The sequence below is a fragment of the Phocoena phocoena genome, chromosome 1, assembly GCF_963924675.1.
Source record: "Phocoena phocoena chromosome 1, mPhoPho1.1, whole genome shotgun sequence".
NCBI lineage: Eukaryota > Metazoa > Chordata > Mammalia > Artiodactyla > Phocoenidae > Phocoena > Phocoena phocoena.
Genome location: NC_089219.1, coordinates 67,699,590 through 67,723,038, shown reverse-complemented (window position 1 = coordinate 67,723,038; position 23,449 = coordinate 67,699,590). Strand labels below are relative to the sequence as shown.

General features: G+C 36.1%; 1 protein-coding gene across 1 annotated transcript in view; it reads right to left on the bottom strand.

Moving 5' to 3' along the window:
* AK5 (adenylate kinase 5) overlaps positions 1-23,449 on the bottom strand; it is a 236,845-nt gene that overhangs the window by 182,844 nt on the left and 30,552 nt on the right. Inside the window, exon 6 of the mRNA XM_065874778.1 lies at positions 4,086-4,277. Within this exon, the coding sequence (XP_065730850.1) occupies positions 4,086-4,277 (192 nt within the window). The remainder of the gene's footprint in view (positions 1-4,085; positions 4,278-23,449) is intronic.

Here is a 23,449-nt window from a genome sequence, read left to right as displayed (position 1 = left end):
GACTGTCATCCACATTAGGTAGCATTTGTTCAATGTACATGAGTGTGCAACCATTTCCCTGGTAAGTTGAGTGTTGTTCCAACTGAGTGGACTATCCAATGGCCCATACATTCTGGAAAATAATAACATAAACACTACATCTTACCCTATTATTTTTCAAGCATCTAAAAAGACCCTTTTCTTAAAAATATAAACAAAACAGCACACATTTTTTTAAAGAGTTCATCAAGCTTGTAAAGACTTGAACTGTTTCAACTAATAATATTTCTTTTTTTTTTTCTTGGCCATGCTTCACGGCTTGTGGAATTTTAAGTTCCCTGACCAGGGATCGAACAAGGGCCCTCCACAGTGAGAGCACAAGAGTATTAACCACTGGACCACCAGGGAATTCCCACTATTTCTTTGAAAAGGGTTCCACCTTGTGAAGATGACTAAAACAAAAACTAAATAAAATAAAGGTAAAAAATTATCTCTAAGCAGACACATTATTGGGGTTTTTATACAGTTGCACGAAATCCAAGAGCTTCAAAATGTCATGAGACATAGCTTACTCAGTAAGACCAAATAAATAGCTTTCCTAGTCCCAGGAATACTAAAACAAACTTCAAAGGAAAACTTCTGATAAACTTTGGGAAGTCACAGCATCCTAATCTTTAATTAGGAGCAAAAAGCTGTAAAAGACATGATGAGAATTCATACTTGCATGGATGACTGTATACAGACAAGTATTAGAAAAGAATAAAAGTGAAGCAGTCCATGTGATGGGAACCATGTCAATAAGATACAGTATTCAGGCAACAGCCTGTTTTCCTGGCTATTTTGATTAGGTTTTGTCTTCAAACTGGATTTGTTCTTCAGTCAAATCTGCCAACCGATACAGTTAATGTTGAAGTGAAAAAGAAAAAGGAATGGGTTGACATCTGTTACAATTCAGCTACCATATTGACACATACCCATTATATAGCTTGATTACACGGGTGATAAAGAAGTCAAAGAAAACACTGGGACAATGTTAATCTAACTGATTAACAGACACTTTTAAAGAAAAAAAAAGAGAATTTGGGGAAAAGTTTTTAAAATCTAAATTCTTCATTTTGCACTTATCTATGGGAGAAAAGGCAACAGAGTACCCTCCAAGAGCACGGATTTGTTAGTGGTAATTGTAGGTTCCAAAAATGGTCATTAGAGGTGGAAGGAAGAAAAAGGAGGAAATACGAAAATTACAAAATAATTTCAATCACTTATATTTCACTTACAACATTCCTGGCACCGTTCTAAGCACTTGATATCCACTTACTCCACACAATTACACTGAGGTAGGACCGATAATCATACCCACTGCATGGGTCGGGCATCTGAGTCACAGACAAGATAAGTAACCTTCAGGAGGTCACACGGGTGGTAGGTGATGCAGTAGGAATCTGGACCAGGCAATGTGGCTACATGGTGCATCCGAACCACGACCTCTGTGCTGTCATCGTCTGCCAGGCTACATGCATTGTCTCATTTCACCCATACAACATTATGCGGTCGGTAACATCATCTCCAAGTTATAGAGACCGAGTCCTAGAGCACCATGAATTTATTAAACGGCAGTGGAGCTGAGATTCCAGGTGAAGGGTTTCAGACTCTAAATCCCTAGGGAAGAGGAGCCCCAAGATAAAGTTTCTCACCTGGACTGAGAGGTATGTGGTCTCTGTGGTCTTTAAGAACCTCACACCAAAATCAATGATGAATCCTACTCGCGGGCGGAGAGAGTCTGTTCTACTCACTACGGGGCATTCCTGTAGTGCACGACATATGTGTGAGGCCCCCCTGTACATTCTCCTTTACAGCAGTCATCACACTTGATAACTCATTGTTTAATATCTGTTTCCCCATAGACTGGAAGCTCTGTTCAGTTACTGGCAACATACTGTGTACCAGAGAGGCACTGTTCTAGGAGTTTGAAGTGTGTCAGGAAATAAAATAAAGATCCTTACCTTTTGTTTATTTAGCATTGCACCCCTAGCACCTAGCAGAGGGTCTGGCACCCACTGGTTCTCAATAAATATTTACTGAATGAATAAGTGAATCAATTAGGAGGGGCAGGTAGAAGCAAAAGAAAAAATAATTACAGAGAAAAGGAAATATTTGGGTTTAATCTATTAACTCCCAAATTTTTATTAAAATCGTAATATGTTTTTGATTAATCAGGATAACCGTTTTAATAATTTAACGCATCTTTAAAAGCAGAAATGCTACCAAGTATATTTTAATTCCCAGAGCGGCCTATGATCCAGGTTCTGAAGGAGGACATGTGCTTCAGGAAACTGCACTCACTCTTTTGTCAGACTAAAATTTCCAGTGACATTTCCCAGAGCTTAGCCTGTGTTTGTGTTCGATTTTCAAAAGGTGACTTTTGAAAGTCACCTTTCAAGTCACCTTTTGCAAGTCTTCTCCCAGTAATTAGAGGCGTTTATCTTAAAGCTCATCAGGGTTTAGCAGGGAGGTTACAGGCTGTCATCTGCATTGTTATTGACTCCCTCAATTAGAGGCAATGGCATTTCACCTCCATGCAAAATATTAGTAGATTAACAGTCCCCACTCTGCATTCATTTGGGAAATATCTTCTGCTTGTGATGATGAACGTGACAAGCAGGGAGTAATCAGAGACACTCTGGTAATACCTTTAAGCCTGGCAAACATCAGTTAAAACTCTGGCTCTGCAGCTTGCAGTTGGGCTTTTGTCTGTAGGATAAATTTCTATTTTTATGACACGACACAGAAGTCAGCATTGCTAATTTCCAGGAGAAACAACCCCAACAAAAAAGAGCCAGAGAAACATCCACCCTGATTTTCTCGAATCTTTCATGTCACTCAATGTCTCTTTTAGACCATAAATGGACTCTGGCATTGTGGACAACTTTCATGTCAGATTTATAATTCTCTGACATGACAACTTTGACTCAAAGGGCAAATTCTAATAAATATTTCTTTATAGTGATAAAAAGACTGCAAAGAGATATTATTCAAATGCCGTTGACTGTCTCTTTCAATCTAAGGGCATTTTAGGCTAATGAAGAAATTTTTAACACAGTAAATTGTTAGGTCATAGGAGCTCTGTGGATGGGCTTCAGTAGATTTACCTAAAATTTATGGAAAGCATCTTATGTGCATTTTATTGGGATGGGCATGTATCCCTTTCATCAGATTCTCCACAGCTTGTAGCCCCACTAGACAAGAATCTCTGGTCTCGTGAGAGGAGCTAAGGGCTGAAGGGAGGGTTATGCCGAGGTCTGCTACCACCACGGAGCACCCCGAGCTGCTTTGGTTTTAGTGTCTTCTTCTGCAAAATGCCTCAGCTGGCCAACGATCCTCTGTCTCCTCTATTCCATAATTGAATCTCTGATGTGTGGGGACCATAAATTTAGCTAAGTTTTCACTTTCAGCTTCCTGTATTCTAATAACTGTACTAACCAGCGATTCAGCTTCATCCTTCTTTGGCACATTCAGTATCATTAACCACAAAACAAACTATTTATGAACAAAGTTAATATTTGCATTGTATCGATGGAGCAGAAAGATCGATGCCTTCCATTTTGAGACAATATCACTTCTTTATGACAAGTCAAACCCTTAATAACTTTTTGGGCCATCAAAATCTCATTTTTTTATGTGGTAACCTATGATAAAGTCTAACTTACAATTTAAGTCTAATATAACTCTGTATCAATTCTGTTTATAAGCCTATCAATTTTATTAGGTTTTCATAGACAGAAGAGTTGAGAAACTGGGCCAATATTGCTTAAAATGATCAAAAAATTATTTTAAAATACTTTAAAATTTGGGGGCCACAGAATTCTAGCCAAGGTTAAAATTTAGCATTTTTTGTAAAATCAATTAAACTAGAGTGAAAGTGCTTTTACCATCATGACTTAATAAAGGCAAATCAGGTCAAAATTACCAATTATTTTTCATTGGATCTCCACCCAAGAAAAGTCACTTTTTTAAGGTAAAAGTATTTCTAAATGAGAAGAACATAGGATAATTAGAAATCTGAAAGATCACTCTTGTACTAGACATGTAAAGTATATCTAACTTACTGTCATGATGAGCCCCTTTTCCTGGAAGTATTTAACCAATGGAGCAGCGTTCTGCTTGAAGTTCGTTAGTCTCCTTTGGGTAGCTTTCAAATTGTCATCAGGCCGCCCCTGTTGCTCTGCGCGCCTCAGTAATCTTTCTTTGAGCCTCTGATTGGTACAGGCCAGGAACACCACCAAGTCAGGAGTACAGATCTGTAGAGAGCATCAAACAAGTAGACAGGCATTCAACATACCAACCAATGTGAGTGTGGGCAGTGGCATTTCTCTCTTCTGGGTCTGTGGAGGCTGCCATATTTTTGACCCTCTATGTTTTTGCCAGCATATTTCCAGGGCTACTGCTCCACACAAGGCCAGGAGGAGCTATTGCTATTACAGTCCATGTAAATGGTATACTTCAACTCACAGAGTCGTGTACAGTGGCCCTCCAAATTTCTGGAAAATACTTTTTGTCTATTCTCAAATAAGTTTTCAAGTTTCAAGTTAAGATCAATATAGGCCAAACTCTGCCAAAGGTAGATGTGACCTGTTTAGAGGGGAAATGACTATTGAGCTACAGATATTCTCTACGGTAAACAAGTACTGCTGCTATTATTACTATGTGCTGCCCTTTTCAAAGTATGTACTGTATGCCAGGCCCAGTGCTAAGTTATTTCCCTATGCTGTTGCTAAACTTTGCAACAATCTGCAAGGTAAATATTATCTCCATTTTAAAGATGAGCAAACTGAGGCTCTGAGAAATTAAGTACTTGTCTGAGGTCACATGGTCAGTAAGGTCAAAGGTGATACTTGAACCCAGGTCTGTCTGGTCTATGGTCTGTTTTCCCTCCACTATTACAAAGAATCAAATGGCTCAAAGGCCTTCATAAATTTCTGAAAATACCAAGGAATAACATGAAAAGAACCTATGAACTAAACAGTTTTTATTTAACTCAATTAGAACTAGTAATGTATGTAAAAGATAACATGATCATTTAAAGTGAATGTATTTTCTTGAAAATGGGACAAGAAAAAGAGGCAGTTTTGCATAGCGCTTTAAAGAAATGATCTCCAAAAATTTTTTATTGTATCCTCACATTAGTAAATTATTTGAACATCTACCTCAATAAATATATACTTATTAAATTATAAATTATGCATGAATGTATGATAGCCATGTACTACCATGCTAATATATTGTATGTATTACATATATACATACATATGTATGTATGTAATATATAGTATAATAGTATGTATGTTGTAAAATACACACAGAAATACAATTTTAAAAGGATGACATATGATAATCGGAATTTTAACATTTTCTTCCCACACTACAGTGGTTTGCCTTGTGCACTCTTGAGACCACTGGTTAGAAAATGGACCCTGGAGTCTGGGAAACATGGATTACAGTTCTTGCCCTAGGATTTATCAGCTGAGCTATGGGCATATGGCTTAACTTTACTAAGCCTCCATATCTTCATCTGTCAAAAGAGATACATGAACCTCCTCCCTGAGTTATTATAAAGATTAAATAAGATCAGCACAAACTTGATCAATGGTAGGTGCTCAACGAATTTTAGCCATGTTTACTATCTCTTGGTTTTCATGCTTCTATATTGTCCTGGTTCTCATTTAACTTTTTGTTCTGTATTTTTTTTCCTCTTTGCTCAAATTTTTTTCCTTAAAAATGTAACACTCACAAATAATGATGTTTATGAGCCTTAGATAATGTTTTCTTTTGTTTTTCCCTCTCCAGGTTCTTATTCTCTCAGCTCCCTTCCACTGTTCTGGTTTCAACCACCTATCTTTTGTTGATGGATTCCAAATGTACATTTTCAGCACTGACTTTCAACAGCACTTATATCCTATATGATCAAATGCTTATATGACGGCTCCAGCTGAAAGTTTTCTTTTTTTCAAGTTTTTTTGATGTGGATCATTTTTAAAGTCTTTATTGAATTTGTTACAATATCGCTTCTGTTTTTATGTTTTGCTTTTTTGGCCGTGAGGCATGTGGGATCTTAGCTCCCCAACCAGGGATTGAACCCACACCCCCTGCACTGGAAGGCGAAGCCTTAACCACTGGACTGCCAGGGAAGTCCCTGAAAGTCTTAATATTACGTGTGACTCAGCAAGGCCAAATCAGTTCCAGCACCTTTTTACCTGAATGAAATTCCCATCTTGCTTTTATGTGTATTTGTTTATTTATTTATTTTTATGGTAGCAACACTACTTTCCTGAATCTCAACTAGAAGTCTTTTTTGAAACTTTTTTTAATTGAATGAAAGATTCTTTTTTTAAAAAAATAAATTTATTTATTTATTTTTGGCTACGTTGGGTCTTTGTTGTTGTGCGCAGGCTTTCTCTAGCCGCGGTGAGTAGGTACGGGAGCTACTCTTCGCTGTGATGCGTGGGCTTTTCATTGCGGTTGCGGAGCATGGGCTCTAGGCACACGGGCTTCAGTAGTTGTGGCTTGTGGGCTCTAGAGAGCAGGCTTAGTATTTGTGGTGCTCAGGCTTAGTTGCTCTGTGGCATGCGGGATCTTCCTGGACCAGGGCTCGAACCTGTGTCCCCTGCATTGGCAGGTGGATTCCTAACCACTACGCCACCAAGGAAGCCCTGAATGATTCTTTAAATTCTATAGTGTTTTACAATTTTCAAAAGTTTCACAAATGTGATTTCATATAATCCCATAATAACTCCTTTTAAAATTCCCTCCTCTTATATTGCCCTTCCCCCCTTCCCCCTGGTAACCACTAGTTTGTTCTCTATATCTGTGAGTCTGCTTCTTTTTTGTTTTATTCCCTGGTTTGTTGTACTTTTAAGATTCCACATATAAGTGATACCATATAGTATTTGTCTTTCTCTGTCTGACTTATTTCACTTAGCATGATGCCCTCCAAGTCTATCCATGTTGCTGCAAGTGGCATATACACCACATCTTCATCCATTCATCTGCTGACGGACATTTAAGTTACTTCCCTACCTTGGCAATTATAAATAACGCTGCTATGAACATTGTATCTTTTCTAATTCTCAGCTAGAAATCTTAATATCATTTATAACCCTTATCAAAACTTCAATCTCTCAGAGCTATCACCATGGACTGTGGAGTTTGGTCTTGAAACACTATTCAGATTCCCCTTCCCCCAGTTCCCACTGCCACTGTGTAAGCACAGGCACATACTTGCATAAGTGATCAAGAGCATGAATTTTAGAATCAGATCATCCTGATTTTATATCTAGAATCTGCTATTAGTCGTTTGTCCTTGGGCAAAAGGTTCAATCTCTCTGAAATTCAGTTTTCTCAACTATTTTTCCCTTCCCATCTCAGTAGTTTAATATGTCCCATAAAACGCTTTTAAGTAGCTTTTGAGAACCCTTAACAATTTATAAAATCACTTTGTAATTTTTGTGTGATGTATGGTAAAGAGATTATCTGAAGTTAAAACTTTTATACTATCAAATATTATAATGCAAAATTCAAATTAAATAAAATCTTTGGTAATATTCAGTCTTACCCAACATAACAAATGACACCCTTTTAAATTTACTTTGAATAGCATATAAGGGAGAAGACAATTTTTGACAAATAAATTAAAATGACAGGGCTTCCCTGGTGGTGCAGTGGTTAAGAATCTGCCGGCCAATGCAGGAGACACGGGTTTGAGCCCTGGTCTGGGAAGATCCCACATGCCGTGGAGCAACTAAGCCCGTGCGCCACAACTGCTGAGCCCATGCACCACAACTACTGAAGGCCGCTTGCCTAGAGCCCATGCTCCTCAACAAGAAAAGCTACCACAATAGAAGCCCTCGTATCACAAGAAAGAGTAGCCGCTGCTTGCCGCAACTAGAGAAAGCCTGTGCGAAGCAGCAAAGACCCAACACAGCCAAAAATAAATAAATAAAAATAAATTTATTAAAAAAAATAAAAATGACATTATATTGTTCTTGGTTTGGTCATATTGTATATTAAAATATGGAAAAAACTTCAACTACTAAGCTCAGTGTTGAATGCAGGTAAAACTTGCATTTAGAAATTCTTGCATTTTGCGTTTAAACAAATTAAATGCTTTACTTTAATACATTTTGTGTTTTGTTTCAGACTGCAATGTATGTGCTTCTCCCTACTTAACACAATGAGGTTATGGGGAGACTTAAATATGTAATCATCACTATGTTTTGTCTTTTAGAATTGGCTTTTGAAATTAGCTTGAAATTTATAAAAGACTTTTTTACACTTTGAATAAAACTGCATTTTGTTTATTTTAATTAATAGACTTTAAAAAAGCAGTTATAAGTTTATAGGAAACGAGTAGAATATCTAAGATATTTGTTGTTGCTGTTGTTTCTTTAATTTCTCCCAATACTTTTTATTGCAGAGCTCTGTAGTTTTCTATGTAATGTTCTTGCCCATTTAAAAATTATTCCTATGTATTTGACATTTATTTTTATTTTTTAATATATTTTTTATATCTAAGATTTTTGATCAATGAATGCAACTTCAGGTCTGATATAGATGACTTTGAAATGAATCTGCAAAGCTATTTAATTTTATAATTGTAATTAACTTGCTGTCTTTTCTTGGTATAAACTAAACAGCATATAACCAGTGATACAAAAAATTAAAACGTGGAACAGGCGAGATCTCCATGGCAGCTGGGATAACCAGCTGACTGCTCAACAGTGATCTCAGCCACAAGTATGCTCACCTGATTCCTAGTCACCCCCGCATATGCCCACTCATTAGGACCCTCGTTCTCCAACAGTGCTCAATTTTAAAAGAAAAATTTTAATTGTTTATGGTTTTTTCCCCAAAAATGTAAAATAGAAGTAGACACCATTCTTTCCCAGAAGATGTGAAGCACCTAGAAAGTTTTCATGAAATTCACTCATGAAACATTGAAAAGTATCACCAAACAAAGTGGATCCTTGGCATACCTTTTCTTAGCCTACGTTCTCAAAATGTATTTGCTGATTGAATGAATGAGTGAGTAAATAAATAAATGAGAACAAAGACCAAGATACCACTTTTGTCTACATGGAAGTAAACTTCCCAATTGCTGATATTTTTTCTCCCATTGGATCAACTAAATCAATCTTTTTTTTCCCTGTCATTATATGGACAAGTCAATCTTCCTCTATCCGTTTTCTCAAACTCCCTTATCTGAATGATTACTCTGTTAAAAAGAACCTATGACCATCTTTGATTAGCAAAGATGTATTATTCACAGTATCAGACTACTAAGTGAGCTTATTTTAGTGAGCTCTCTTCTTAACTGTCAGTACTTTTGACTGCCATATTCTTTATGAAGACATGTTAAAAGGCCTACACTCCATAGTTCAGATCACTGTCAGAAACCAAGAAGCAAAGTATGAAAAAAAAAAAAAAACCACAAAGAGAGAAGATCACAGTTGGAACAAAAACTGGAATCACAGAAAAAAGAGATGAGAAAATCTTGGAGGTTATCTAGCCCAAATTAATGCCAAACCTGTAATCATCTCTACAATCTCTTGACAAGTGATTTTTAAACTTGAACCTTTAAACTTGAATGTTCTTTGTGAGCATTTCTTGTGATGCTTCACTACTTTTGAGGCAGCCCCTTTCATTACTGGATAACTCTAATAACTGGGAAGTTCTTTCTAATACTGGGCTAAAATTTTCTTTCTTAATTCTGCCTATAGGGAAAATGTAAAAGAAATCATTTCTTTCACCCATTAAGCATTTATTGAATATATACCATTATTGCAGAGGCTAGACTAGATCAAAAAGGGAAAAAGGATAGATACCTGGACTTCACTATCATTTAACATGGAGATAATTTCTGGGCAAAGCCTTTAATGGACTATGGGGCTGAGGGGACAATAACTGGAATATGGGGCCCACCACGGAGGAGGAGCTCTAGAAACTACTACTGCTGCTCCCAACTTAGTTTCCTGGTTGGAATCCTAAAGGGCTATACCATCAGAGTTTGCGTGAATCAGCCTTCACAGGACTAAATTCCTTTAGAATCATCCCATATCCTCATTATACTAAATGTGTTAATAGCCAATTAGGCATTGAAAACAGAATTAGTGAACTAAAAGTTCGGGAGAAAATATCCAGAGTGAAGCAAGGGGGAGAGAGGGGTAGGAAAAGTACAGAAAAGAGCAACAGAGACATATGAGACAATGCTTAGAAAATTCCAGAAGAAGAAGAGAGAAAATGAAGAAGCAGTGTTTGAAAATGTAATAGCTAAGAATTTTCCAAACTCATAAATAATATCAAGTCCCAGATTCAAGAAGCATAAAAACCAAGAAGAAAAAACTCAGATCTAAGCATATCATAGTAAAACTGCTGAAAGCCTAGACAGGCAAAAAAAAAAAAAAAAAAAATCTTTAAAGCAGCCAGAAAAAAGAAATGATTGATTACCTTCAGAGGAGCAATAACAAGACAGCTAAATTTGCCAAAGAAACAATGAAAGCCAGAAAATGATGAAATGACATCTTTAAAGTGCCAATAAAAAATAACTGCCCATCTAGGTTTCAATATCCAATCAAAATATCTTTCAAAAGCTAAAAGTAAATACAGATATTTTCAAACAAACAAACACTGAGAGAATTCTCATCAGAAATTCTACTCTAATGGAAATATTAAAGAATATTCTTCTGGTAGAAGAAAAATGATCCAATATAGAAATCTGGCCCAGAGGAATGAATGAAGAGCAATGACATGATAACTCTGTGGGTGAACCTAAATGAAGATTCACCATATAAAAAATATTAAAAGTATCTTGTGGTACTTAAAACAGAGATGAGTCATGAGGCAGGTAAATGAAGTTCAATCTTTCTAAGGTCTTGCTTAGGAAGTGGTAAAAGTACTGATTTCTATGAGACATGAATAAGTTAATGATGCGTGTCATAATCTGTAGAACAGGAATCAGCGAACTTTTTTTGTAAAGGGTCAGACAGCAAACATTTTAGGTTTTTCAGGCCATGTGGTCTTGTAGCATCAAAGCAGCCATAGGCAGGAAAGCAGGAGTGGGGATTGGGGAGAATGCAGAGGAGGGGTCAAACCAGTGTAAAGGTGCAGTGTTGGGTTAGTCACTGTGATGGAGACTGGGATGCCATGCTGCTGGCTCTTCTAAAGGGACATGTGTGAGGAGCCTCTATTTATCAGAGCCTGTCCCCTGCTGGTCAAAAGTACCCCCTTGGCACACTGCCTCCTTCACACTTTCACAATGTGTATATCTCAGGGCAGGAAGTCAGTGAGTTGCTGTCCTGGGCAGCATTACATGGGTGCAAAACTGGTCACAGCAGCAAAGGTCAAATAAAAGGTGGGCTGAGAGAATATAAGGTAGGGCATCAGAAGTGCTAGATACAGCAGTACACTTAAAATATAAAGACACAGAAATGCTAAAAGTAAAGGGATGGGAAAAACATACCATGGAAACATTAACCAATAGAAAGCTGGTAAAACCATACAAATATCAAATCCAATTAAAAATGGGCAAAGGAAAAAAAATATCAATTGAAAGTATCCACTAGGAAAGTGGGTCTTGAAAGTTCTCATCATGAGGAAAAATTTTTATAACTATGTATGGTGATGGACATTAACTAGACTTACTCTGGTGATCATTTTGCAGTATATACAAATATGGAATCATTAGGTTGTAGACCTGAAACTAATATAATTGTAATTAATATAATTATTCCTCAATACATTTTTTAAATTAATAAAATGCCTAACAATCCATTTTCTCCAAAATAAAGGGCAAAGGACTTGAACAGACATTTCTCATTAGAGGACATACAAATGGCCAACAGGTACAAAAAAAATGTGCTCAGAATCACTAATCATCAGGGAAGTGCAAATCAAAACCACAACGGGGGAATTCCTTGGCAGTCCAGCGGTTAGGGCTTGGCGTTTTCACTGCTGGGGCCCAGGTTCAATCCCTGGTTGGGGAACTAAGGTCTCTCAAGCTGTGCAGTGTGGCAAAAGATACCCCCCAAAACAAACAACAACAACAACAGAACACAATGAGATATCACCTCACACCTGTTAGAAGGGCCATTATCAAAAGACAAAAGATAAGTGTTGGTGAGGATGTGAGGAAAAGGGAACCCTTGTGCACTCTCGGTGGGAATGTAAATTGGTTCAGTGACGATGGAAAAGAGCATGGAGATCCCTCAAAAAAAATTAAAAATAGAACTACCTCAATTCAGTAATCCCACTTCTGGGTATATATCCAAAGGAAATAAAATCAGTACCTCAAAGAGATATCTGTACTCCCTTGATCACTGCAGCATTATTTACAATAGCCAAGATATGGAAACAACCTAAAAGTCCCTTGATGAATGAATAGGTAAAGAAAATTAGTATTATATATATATATATGTATATATATATATATATATATATATATATATATATATATATATACACACACACACACAAAGAGCTAAATATTCAGCCTTAAACAAGCAGGAAAACCTGCCATTTGTGACACCATGGATGAACCTAGAAGACATTATGTTAAGTGTAATAAGCCAGACACAGAAAAATAAATATTGCATGATCTCACTTTTATGTGGAGGCTAACGCAGTCAAATCCACAAAAGCAGAGAGTAGAATGGTTGTTGTCAGCCGCTGGGTGGAGCGGAGATGGGGAGATGTTGGTCAAAGGGTGCAAGGTATCAGTTATGCAAGATGAGTAAGTTCTGGAGATCTAATGTACAGCAATGTGACCACAGATAGTTAATAGTACTGTATTGTGTACTTGAACTTTGCTTAGAGGGTAGATCTCAAATGTTCTCATCACAAAAAAAATTTTTTTAAAAAGAAGAAAGTTGTAACTGTGTGAAGTGTGGCTATGTTAGTGAGCTGGATTGTGGTGACTACTTCACAATCTATATATATACCAAAACGTCAAATTGTATGCCTTAAACATATGCAATTTTTATTTGCCAATTATACCTCAATAAAGGTGAAAAAAAAATCAAAGTAGTCGACTTTAGGGAGAGAAATATTACTAGAGGTAAAGAGTGTCATTTCATTATGATAAAAGATTTAATTATCCAGGAAGACATAATAACTCTTAATTTGCATTACCCAATAATATATGCTCAAAGTATACTGAACTTGGACAGGACTAAAACTAGAAAGTTACAAATCCACAGTCAGAGTGGGAGATTTTCATAAATCTTTCCAAATAACTGATAGAACAAGTGGCAAAAAAGTCAATATGGAAAAAAATCAGTAAGGTTATAGAAGAGTTTAATACAATTAACAAATTGATATATATTTATAAACTATAACCATCAAGTTGAACACAAAAATTTTAAAATACAGACAGAAAATTTAAGAAAGTTGACCATATTCTGAGCCATAAAGGAAATCTAAACAAATTTCAAATGATCACACAGATTATCTTTAATGACTACAATGGAAATAAACTTTGCATAAATAATAAAAATATAAATAGAAAATCCCTGTTTGGAAATTAAGCAATACATTTCAATATAATTCCTGGGTCAAAGAAATCACAATGGAAATAAAAATATTTTTAATTAAATTATGATCAAATTATATATAACATTCCAAAACTTGTGGGATGTAGCTATATCCATAGTTACAGGGACATTTAGTGCCTTAAATGAATATATTAGGGGAAAAAAGAAAGGTTGAAATTAGTGATCTAAGCATCCATCTCAAAATGGTTAAAAAAAAAAGAAGAAAAAAAAATCAGACCTTTTAGGTCTACTAAAAAAGGAAAAATATAAGAGCATAAATTAAATTACATACATAGTTAAAATGCATAATAAACACATTATAGCTAAGGGTTCATTCTTTGAAAACACTAATAAAATCGATAATCCCTGGTGAAACTAATCAAGGAAAAGAAAAGGCAAAATATTGAGAATAAAAAGGAAGGTACCCCTAAATATCGTACAGCGATTAAGATGATAAAATAGGATATTAAGAAACACTTCATGAAAACAAATTGGAAAATATATATGAAATGGACAGATTTCTAGAAAAACACAACTCTCCCAAAAAAAAAAAAAAAGAATAACCAGAAAACCAGAATGGCTCTTTATTTATGGAAGATATTAAATCCACAGTTCAAAACTCTTGCACAAAGAAAACTCTGAATCCAGATGGCTTCACTAGTGAATTGTATCAGACACCAATCTAACAGAAACCCTTCTACTAAATATAAAGAAATACTTCCCAATTCATTTTATTAGGCCTGCATAATCTTTGAATCCAAAGCCTGACAAGGACATTGAAAGAAAGAAAAGTTATAGGTCAATCTCACTCATGAACACAAGCAAATATTCTAAGTAAAACATCAGCGAATGAATCCATCAATGTATAAAAAGGATTATATACACCATGACCAATTCAGGTTTATTCCATGAATGAAAAATGTGTTTACCTTTCAAAAATCAAGCACTGTTATTTACCAAATCAACAGAATAAAAAAGAAAAAAAAATCATATGATCATCTTAAATATGAAAAAAGCACTTGGTAAAACTTAACATCCCTTCACGATAAATACTCTTATCAAACTAGGAATTCAAGAGAATATCCTTAATCTGATAAATAATAAATACATAGAAGTTACAGCAGGCATCATACTTAACTGGGAAATGCTGAAACCTTCCCTCTGAGATGAAATAAAGATGCCCATTATCATTATTTCTAGTCAACACTGTAATGGAGATTTTAGACAGTAAATTAAGACATGAAAAAAAAAAACCCCACAGGATTGAAAGGAAAGAAATATAATAGTCATTTGAGATAATATGATTGTATGTGTAAAAAATCCAAAAGAATTTAAAAGCCATAAGAGTAAATATGCAAATTCAGTATGGTCTCTGCCTAGAAGGACAGTATACAAAAATCAATTTTATTTCTATATACTAAGAACAAACAATTTAAAATGAAATAAAAATGCTAGTTAAATAATAAAAAAATCATTTAATTGCCTAGGGGAAAATCTAGTGAAAAATGGTACAAGAATACTACACAGACCTTGGCAGAAATTAAAGATTTAAATAAAATGAGGTATATGCCATATTCATGAAGGGAACACAATATCACAGTGTCATTCTTCCCAAATTGATCTATAGATTTAATGTAATCTTTAAATTCCAGCAGGGTATTTTTTGTGTATGTGTGTATGGGAATTGAAAAATTGACTCTGAAATTTATTTGGAAATTCAGACGGTCAAGAATAGCCAAGGCAATCTTCAAGACAATCTAGAAAAAAAAAGAATAAAGTGATAGAACTTACTGCCAGATAGTGTGACTTATTACAAATCTACAGTAATTAATACACTGTGGTATTGGTTTTAAGGAAGACCAGTAAACCACTGGAACAGAGAGAGAACTCAGAATCAGATCCACTGCCCAAATATATGATTTACAACAAAGGTGGTTTTGCAGTGCAGTGAGGAAAGCACGGTCTTTTCAATACATGGTTCTGGGTCAATTGGATGTTCATATGGAAAACAACGACTCTTGACTCCCTATGTTATAGGATATGCAAAGATTCATTCCAAATGGATTTTCAGATCTAAATGTGAAAAGTAAAATGATAAAGATTTGAGAAGCTGACATATAAGAAAATAGCTTCTAGACCTTAGGGAAGACAAGGATTTCTTAAATAGAGCCTAAAACACCCTAACCATAACAGAAAAGTTTGATAAATTGGATGGCTTTAAAATTAAAAAACACTAATATATTTATTAAAATAGACTAGTAAGAGAATGAAAATGTCAGTTGCATAGTGGAAGAAGATATTTGCAGCACATATAATCAACAAAAGGCTTGTTTTGAAAACATGAAAAGAAATCTTACAAATTAATAAGAGAAGGAGAAAACAATAGAAAAATGGGCAAGAAACTTGATCAGGTATTTTTATAAAAGAGGATATCCAAATGACTAATGAATTGAAAAGGTGCCAACATCATTAATAATCCAGGGAATGCAAATTGAAATACGTACCCACCAGAATGGCTAAAGTTAAGAAAGAAGACCAACAATATCAAATGTTAGCAAGAATATATAACGGTTGGAGCAAGTTTGTGATAATTCATCAAACAGCACACTCAAAACCTGTGTACCTACTATGTGTTAGATTCTATTCTATACACCAAAGACTAACAATGACCACAAATCAGGTATGTTCTTTCCCTGATTGAGTTTATGGCTAGTTGGAGGAGACAAATTTTAATCAAAGAATTGCACAGATAAATATAAATCTATAACTGTGGTAAGTAGCTCCTACCATGAGAATATTATAATAGGGAGATCCAACCTTATCATGGAGATTATGGAAGGCTCCTATGAGGAACTGACAATTGAGCTGAAATCTGAAGATAATAAAGGATTAACTAGAGAAAGAAGGAGAGGAAAGAGTAGTCTTTCCAAAAGACCAGAAATTCATAGAGAAGAGCCAGCATGTGGGCCTAAGAGGAATGCAACACCCAAATTTTGCATGAAGTTTGCAGCTCACAAGATGAGAATCTTTTAGACATCATCCTCCTAGAGAGGAGACCATCTAAACAGGTAGGCAATTTTTTTTTCCAGGATAGGGGAAGCAATTAATGTCTTGATTGGGAATCTCTCCAAATTAAGTTTGACATGTACAAGTAGAAAATTCTAGACACAGGAACAGATGAACTGGGACCCTGGCAAATATGAAGTTCTGTCATCTGTTTTCTTGGTCTGCTCTCTTTTCCCAATTAACATGCATGGGCTCTGCACCACACAACTTGGTTATAAACTCCACGACTTGAGCTATTACATTAAGACCCTTGGGTTTACAGAAAAGGACAAGAAGTAGGATAATGTGAATCTCTAAGGAAAACAAGTTCAAGACTCTTCTTCCATTCTTCCTCATCCTCTTCACTTTTGAGGAGAAAGGTGTGGCCAAAGTTGGTCAGAGCAAGACTTTTCACTGAGCTACAGTCTTAGGTAGGGGCATGGTTTCTCTCACTTAAGATCCTCTCTTTTACTTCCAAGAGGTTGAGAAGTAATACCCATTTCTCTTTCTCTTTGTTGCTCATCTTTTTTTTGAACTTGCTTCTTTCTAGTGCAGCTAGTGAGATCAGCTGGACTTAATTTTCAGAAGGCTTGCATTGGGCACCTCTAAACACTGGCACAATTTATGGCTTCCTGGCTCTACTTCCTGTCTTCTCCTCCAATGGCATTCCCTGGATGAACATTTCTGTGGCGACACTGTGACAATCTGAGATTTAGTGGGTGGGATTAGGGTTGGAGGAGGTCTCCTGGCCTGATTTGGTCCTAGGCTCTAAGCTGCTGATAGCCTAGAGGAAAGGAATTCTCCATGTGGTTCAGATGGTACTCTTGGGCCCCACTGGGTTTAAAGACAAAGTTTCACAGTAAAAGAATATACATTTCTTGGGCTTCCCTGGTGGCGCAGTGGTTGAGAGTCCGCCTGCAGATGCAGGGGACATGGGTTCGTGCTCCGGTCCGGGAAGATCCCACATGCCGCGGAGCGGCTGGGCCCGTGAGCCATGGCCGCTGAGCCTGCGCGTCTGGAGCCTGTGCTCCGCAACGGGAGAGGCCACAACAGTGAGAGGCCCGCGTACCAAAAAAAAAAAAAAAAAAGAATATACATTTCTTTTGCTGTTAGTTGCTGTCCCTGCACGTATTTGATTTAGGGATCGTGGTGGAGGACTAGTAGACTAAGGATAGGTTTGCTTGTTCCCCAAATATCATTTTAACCTCTCATATTTCCAATGATCAGTACAGAGTATTAGGCTTTGATTAGGAAGAGGAATAAGACATTTTCTCTGAGCTTAAGGAGCTACAGTTTAGTAGTTGAGATGAAACAATACTTATAATACTATATGACTAGCACAATGTTTAAAAAAATATGAGAATAAAGAGGAGGGCCTCTTCCATATGGCTATTCTTATAATACTGGATGTCAGTTAAAATATTCTCCCTAAGCGTTCTTTTTTACAAGAAAACTGCCATTCCAGATTTCCATTACTGTTACAATTGCGTGAAATTACAGGAATTAAATGAAATTTGTTTCACTGAGGCAAACTCTGATAACAATGTGCAGAAGACCCTACAGCTGTTACTGAGAGAGTAGTTGTTACACCAGCTGCCCTTGCATGGGCATCCTTGGAAACTTGTTAGAAATGCAAATTCATGAGCTCCACTCCATTCTACTGAATCAAAAGCTCTGGAGAAGGGACCCAGGAAACTATGTTCTAACCTTTGCTTTATATTATAAGAAACACTGTATATAGATATGAGTGCTTGAAACAGTAACGTAATGAAGTTGTAGACTCTTTAAAAGTAAAATAAAAACAATAAAAATCCTAAGTGGATCAATATGATTAAGCACAAAAATGAAAGAAAGTAATCGTTTTGTTTCACTTAGGGAGAAAGCTAGTATGTGAAACTTTATTTTTTATAGTTTGGGCATTTCTCATTGAAAAACTCTATTCTATCTATTTCCATGGCCCATGGTAATCTCTTACAGTCCAATGCATATTGCTTCCACTACTTTAGTTAAATAGTTATCTACGTTACTCTGTCTTTTCATAATTTGTCACACGTCAAATTAATGATATCTGCTGAACAGAGTATATCATTAATGGTTTCAAAAAAAATCATTAGTTTATGAAAAGTACATTTCTGTGGTTTGATTTTTATGGTGCAAATCTTCATTTCAATAAAAGCAATTGGAGTACATTAAGCTGCCAAGATGGAGGAATTTAATGAAGAGGAAAAGAATAAGGTTTTATTTAATATATACCAGGATGACAATATGGAAATGAATGTAAATTTATAATGTTATTTTTTCCAAGATATTTTTTCCCCAGCACTAATTTGATTATGCAGGCATCTACTTCATTCATTTATTTATTCATTCACTTAATATTTACTAGGATCCTATCGGGAGCCAGAAATTGAAGTTCTGGAAAGGTAAACCAAGACTAGATGGGCTGGCATTGCTTTCCATGATAAGCAGTTGGGGTTTTATCTTATAAACATGGAAGTAACACGTTTTATTTTGTGCCTTAGAATGAATGCCAATGGTAGTGCAGGGGGCAGATTGGATAGGGAGAGACTGAAGGCAAGCAGATCAACTAATGGAAGAGCTAATGAACCTGAACTGTCTACAATGATGTGCCCCTTATGAATAGAGGTCAAATAAAGTACAATGTAAAACACGATCATTATTCTTAATACTGTCTGTATAGATGTGCTTGATTTTAATGATCATTTAGGAAATAGGAGAAATCAGTAGTGCCAGCATTAGGCAAACGACCCTGAAATAAAACAAAAAGACCTTCTGACATTGGAGGGGAGAGTGGAATGAAGACAAATGGGTAGAGTCTAAAAATACAACAGCTGTTCTTACACCTGTGGGTTGAGCCATTCCTGCCTGGTTCATAGTGGTCGGTTTCTGCACTCTTCATTACTACTGCATGTGACACAGGACTGATTAGACCACAGAAAACAGTATCTATTAAGAAGGCAGTCAAACAATTGTATGATGATGTTGGCTGATGTTGCCAGACCCAGCCAAGAAAATCACCATAGAGACAGACCTTGAAGTGGAAGATCTCAGCATGTGGCTATTGCTCACCCTTAGCCAACTTCTAAACCAGCGCCTCTCTATAACTTGCCTCTTTACAAACATTTAATATATAAATCCATAATACTGACAATAGGAATAACTATCCAAGAGATCCTGTCATTGGTATGTGGGCATAAACCTCATTTATATTGTCCACTACATTCTAAATTCATGGAAGCAAAGAAGAGAGGGAAGGATTCTTAATGATCATGTGGTCCAAATTCCTGTCTGGTTTACTGCATAGCAATCAGTTTTCCAAAAAAAAAAAAACAACTGTTAGAGCTAAATACAGAGTATATTTTTGGTTGCAGCAAATAAGATAAAATATATTCATTTTATAAAGCAAGAACAGTGCAGTTTCTCCCTGACTTACCGATTTTAGACAACTGGATTTTATGGTTTGAGACATACTGCATCCATTCAAAGGAAGTATTAGAAAAGTGACTCAGAAATTAAAGCAAAAAGCGTATTTTTGAATCTTTTAAAAGCATTTCTTGGAGGAAAATGAAATTCAAGAGTATATTAAGTGTAACTGATATGGGAATGTAAAGTAGATAAGATATTATGTGATAGTTCCATTAATACTCCATGCACAGACTTACTGAGTGGAATACAGGCTGAAAATTCACCACTAAAAGCCATTATTGAAGATTTCTATTTGAAGTTTAGATGGAAATACTTTTTTGTCCTTCAGCTTTGGTATCAGTCCAAAGAAAAATCTGGTATCTTTTTCTCAAGTGTAAGTTATCTTCATACATGTGGCTTGAAAGAAGCTAATACTTCAAAAGAAGATGCATGCTGATAGAGGGAACTTACCTCAACATAATAAAGGCTGTATATGACAAACCCACAGCCAACATCATTCTCAATGGTGAAAAACTGAAACCACTTCCACTAAGATCAGGAGCAAGACAAGGTTGCCCACTCTCACCACTATTATTCAACAGACTTTTGGAAGCTTTAGCCACAGCAATCAGAGAAGAAAAAGAAATAAAAGGAATCCAAATTGGAAAAGAAGTAAAGCTGTCACTGTTTGCAGTTGACATGATACTATACCTAGAGAATCCTAAAGACACTACCAGAAAACTACTAGTGCTAATCAATGAATTTGGTAAAGTAGCAGGATACAAAATTAATGCACAGAAATCTCTGGCATTCCTATACACTAATGATGAAAAATCTGAAAGAGAAATTAAGGAAACACTCCCATTTACCATTGCAACAAAAAGAATAAAATACCTAGGAATAAACCTACCTAAGGAGACAAAAGACCTGTATGCTGAAAACTATAAAACACTGATGAAAGAAATTAAAGATGATACAAGCAGATGGAGAGATATACCATGTTCTTGGATTGGAAGAATCAACATTGTGAAAATGACTCTACTACCCAAAGCAATCTACAGATTCAATGCAATCCTTATCAAACTACCAAGGGCATTTTTCACAGAACTAGAACAAAAAATTTCACAATTTGTATGGAAACACAAAAGACCCCGAATAGCCAAAGCAATCTTGAGAAAGAAAAACGGAGCTGGAGGAATCAGGCTCCCTGACTTCAGACTATACTACAAAGCTACAGTAATCAAGACAGTATGGTACTGGCACAAAAACAGAAATATAGATCAATGGAACAATATCAAAAGCCCAGAGATAAACCCATGCATATATGGTCACCTTATTTTTAATAAAGGAGGCAAGAATATACAATGGAGAAAAGACAGCCTCTTCAATAAGTGGTGCTGGGAAAACTCAACAGCTACATGTAAAAGAATGAAATTAGAACACTCCCTAACACCATACACAAAAATAAACTCAAAATGGATTAAAGGCCAAAATGTAAGGCTAGACACTATAAAACTCTTAGAGGAAAACATAGGCAGAACAGTCTATGACATAAATCACAGCAAGATCCCTTTTGACCCACCTCCTAGAGAAATGGAAATAAAAAAAAATAATAAACAAATGAGACCTAACGAAACTTCAAAGCTTTTGCACAGCAAAGGAAACCATAAACAAGATGAAAGACAACCCTCAGAATGGGAGAAAATATTTGCAAATGAAGCAACTGACAAAGGACTAATTTCCAAAATTTATAAGCAGCTCATGCAGCTCAATATTCAAAAAAAAAACAACCCAATCCAAAAATGGACAGAAGACCTAAATAGACATTTCTCCAAAGAAGATATACAGACAGCCAACAAACACATGAAAGAATGCTCAGCATCACTAATCATTAGAGAAATGCAAATCAAAACTACAATGGGGTATCACCTCACACCAGTCAGAATGGCCATCATCAAAAAATCTACAAGCAATAAATGCTGGAGAGGGTGTGGAGAAAAGCGAACCCTCTTGCACTGTTGGTGGGAATGTAAATTGATACAGCCACTGTGGAGGCTCCTTAAAAAACTAAAAAATAGAACTACCATATGACCCAGCAATCCCACTACTGGGCATATACCCTGAGAAAACCATAATTCAAAAAGAGTAATGTACCACAATGTTCATTGCAGCTCTATTTACAATAGCCAGGACATAGAAGCAACCTAAGTGTCCATCAATAGATGAATGGATAAAGAAGATGTGGCATATATATATACAATGGAACACTACTCAGCCATAAAAAGAAACGAAATTGAGTTATTTGTAGTGAGGTGGATGGACCTGTCATACAGAGTGAAGTATGTCAGAAAGAGAAAAATACTATATGCTAACACATATATATGGAATCTTAAAAAAAAAGAAAAAAATATATGGTTATGAAGAACCTAGGGTCAGATCAGGAATAATGATGCAGATGTAGAGAATGGACTTGAGGACATGGGGCGGGGGAAGGGTAAGCTGGGACGAGGTGAGAGAGTAACATTGACATATATACACTACCAAATGTAAAATAGATGGCTAGTGGGAAGCAGCCACATAGCACAGGGAGATCAACTCACTACTTTGTGACCATCTAGAGGGGTGGGATAGGGAGGGTGGGAGGGAGACGCAAGAAGGAGGAGATATGGGGATCTATGTATATGTATAACTGATTCACTTTGTTATAAAGCAGAAACTAACACACCATTGTAAAGCAATTATACTCCAATAAAGATGTAAAAAAAAAAGAGCATGCTGAATACAGTTCTCTTTCACACTTATCTATGTTGATTGCTTAGCATTTACTTAAACACAAAGGCTGTCTCCAAGGAAATTTAGAAAAGACTATTAAGTTATTAGTAGCTGGAGGAGGGGGGATGGTATTTCCCTCTCTTCCTTAGGCATTACATTCTCTCTCTGCTTAGCTTATTTTAGAGTAACTCTTCTGATTCATATAGATAATGATGGAAAGTACTTTACACTCATATCCTCAGACAATCTTTGAGGCATTAAGTAAGACCCAGATTCCAGTCAGAATTTGAGAAAATATCTTTAGAACATCTTGTTTTTAAGATTTTCTCGGACATCATAAGTATGAGAACCACTAAGGAAGATTCCTTCATTCTTCCACTCATTCAATCTGTAAGTGTTTATTAACTATTTTAATATGTTCCCACAGTGGTTAACTAGATCCCTCTTTTTTCATTCATTTCTTTTTGTTTTTTACGCTGATAAGCGGAGTTCTAGCACTACTTGGAAATGCATTTATAGGTGTTCAGTTCAACATATATTGAGCATCTACTATGAGCCAACTACCATACTGGATGAAGGAGATGCAGAAGGGGCAACACATGGTGCTTGCCCATGAGGATCTCCCAATCCCAATGTGGAAGCAGACA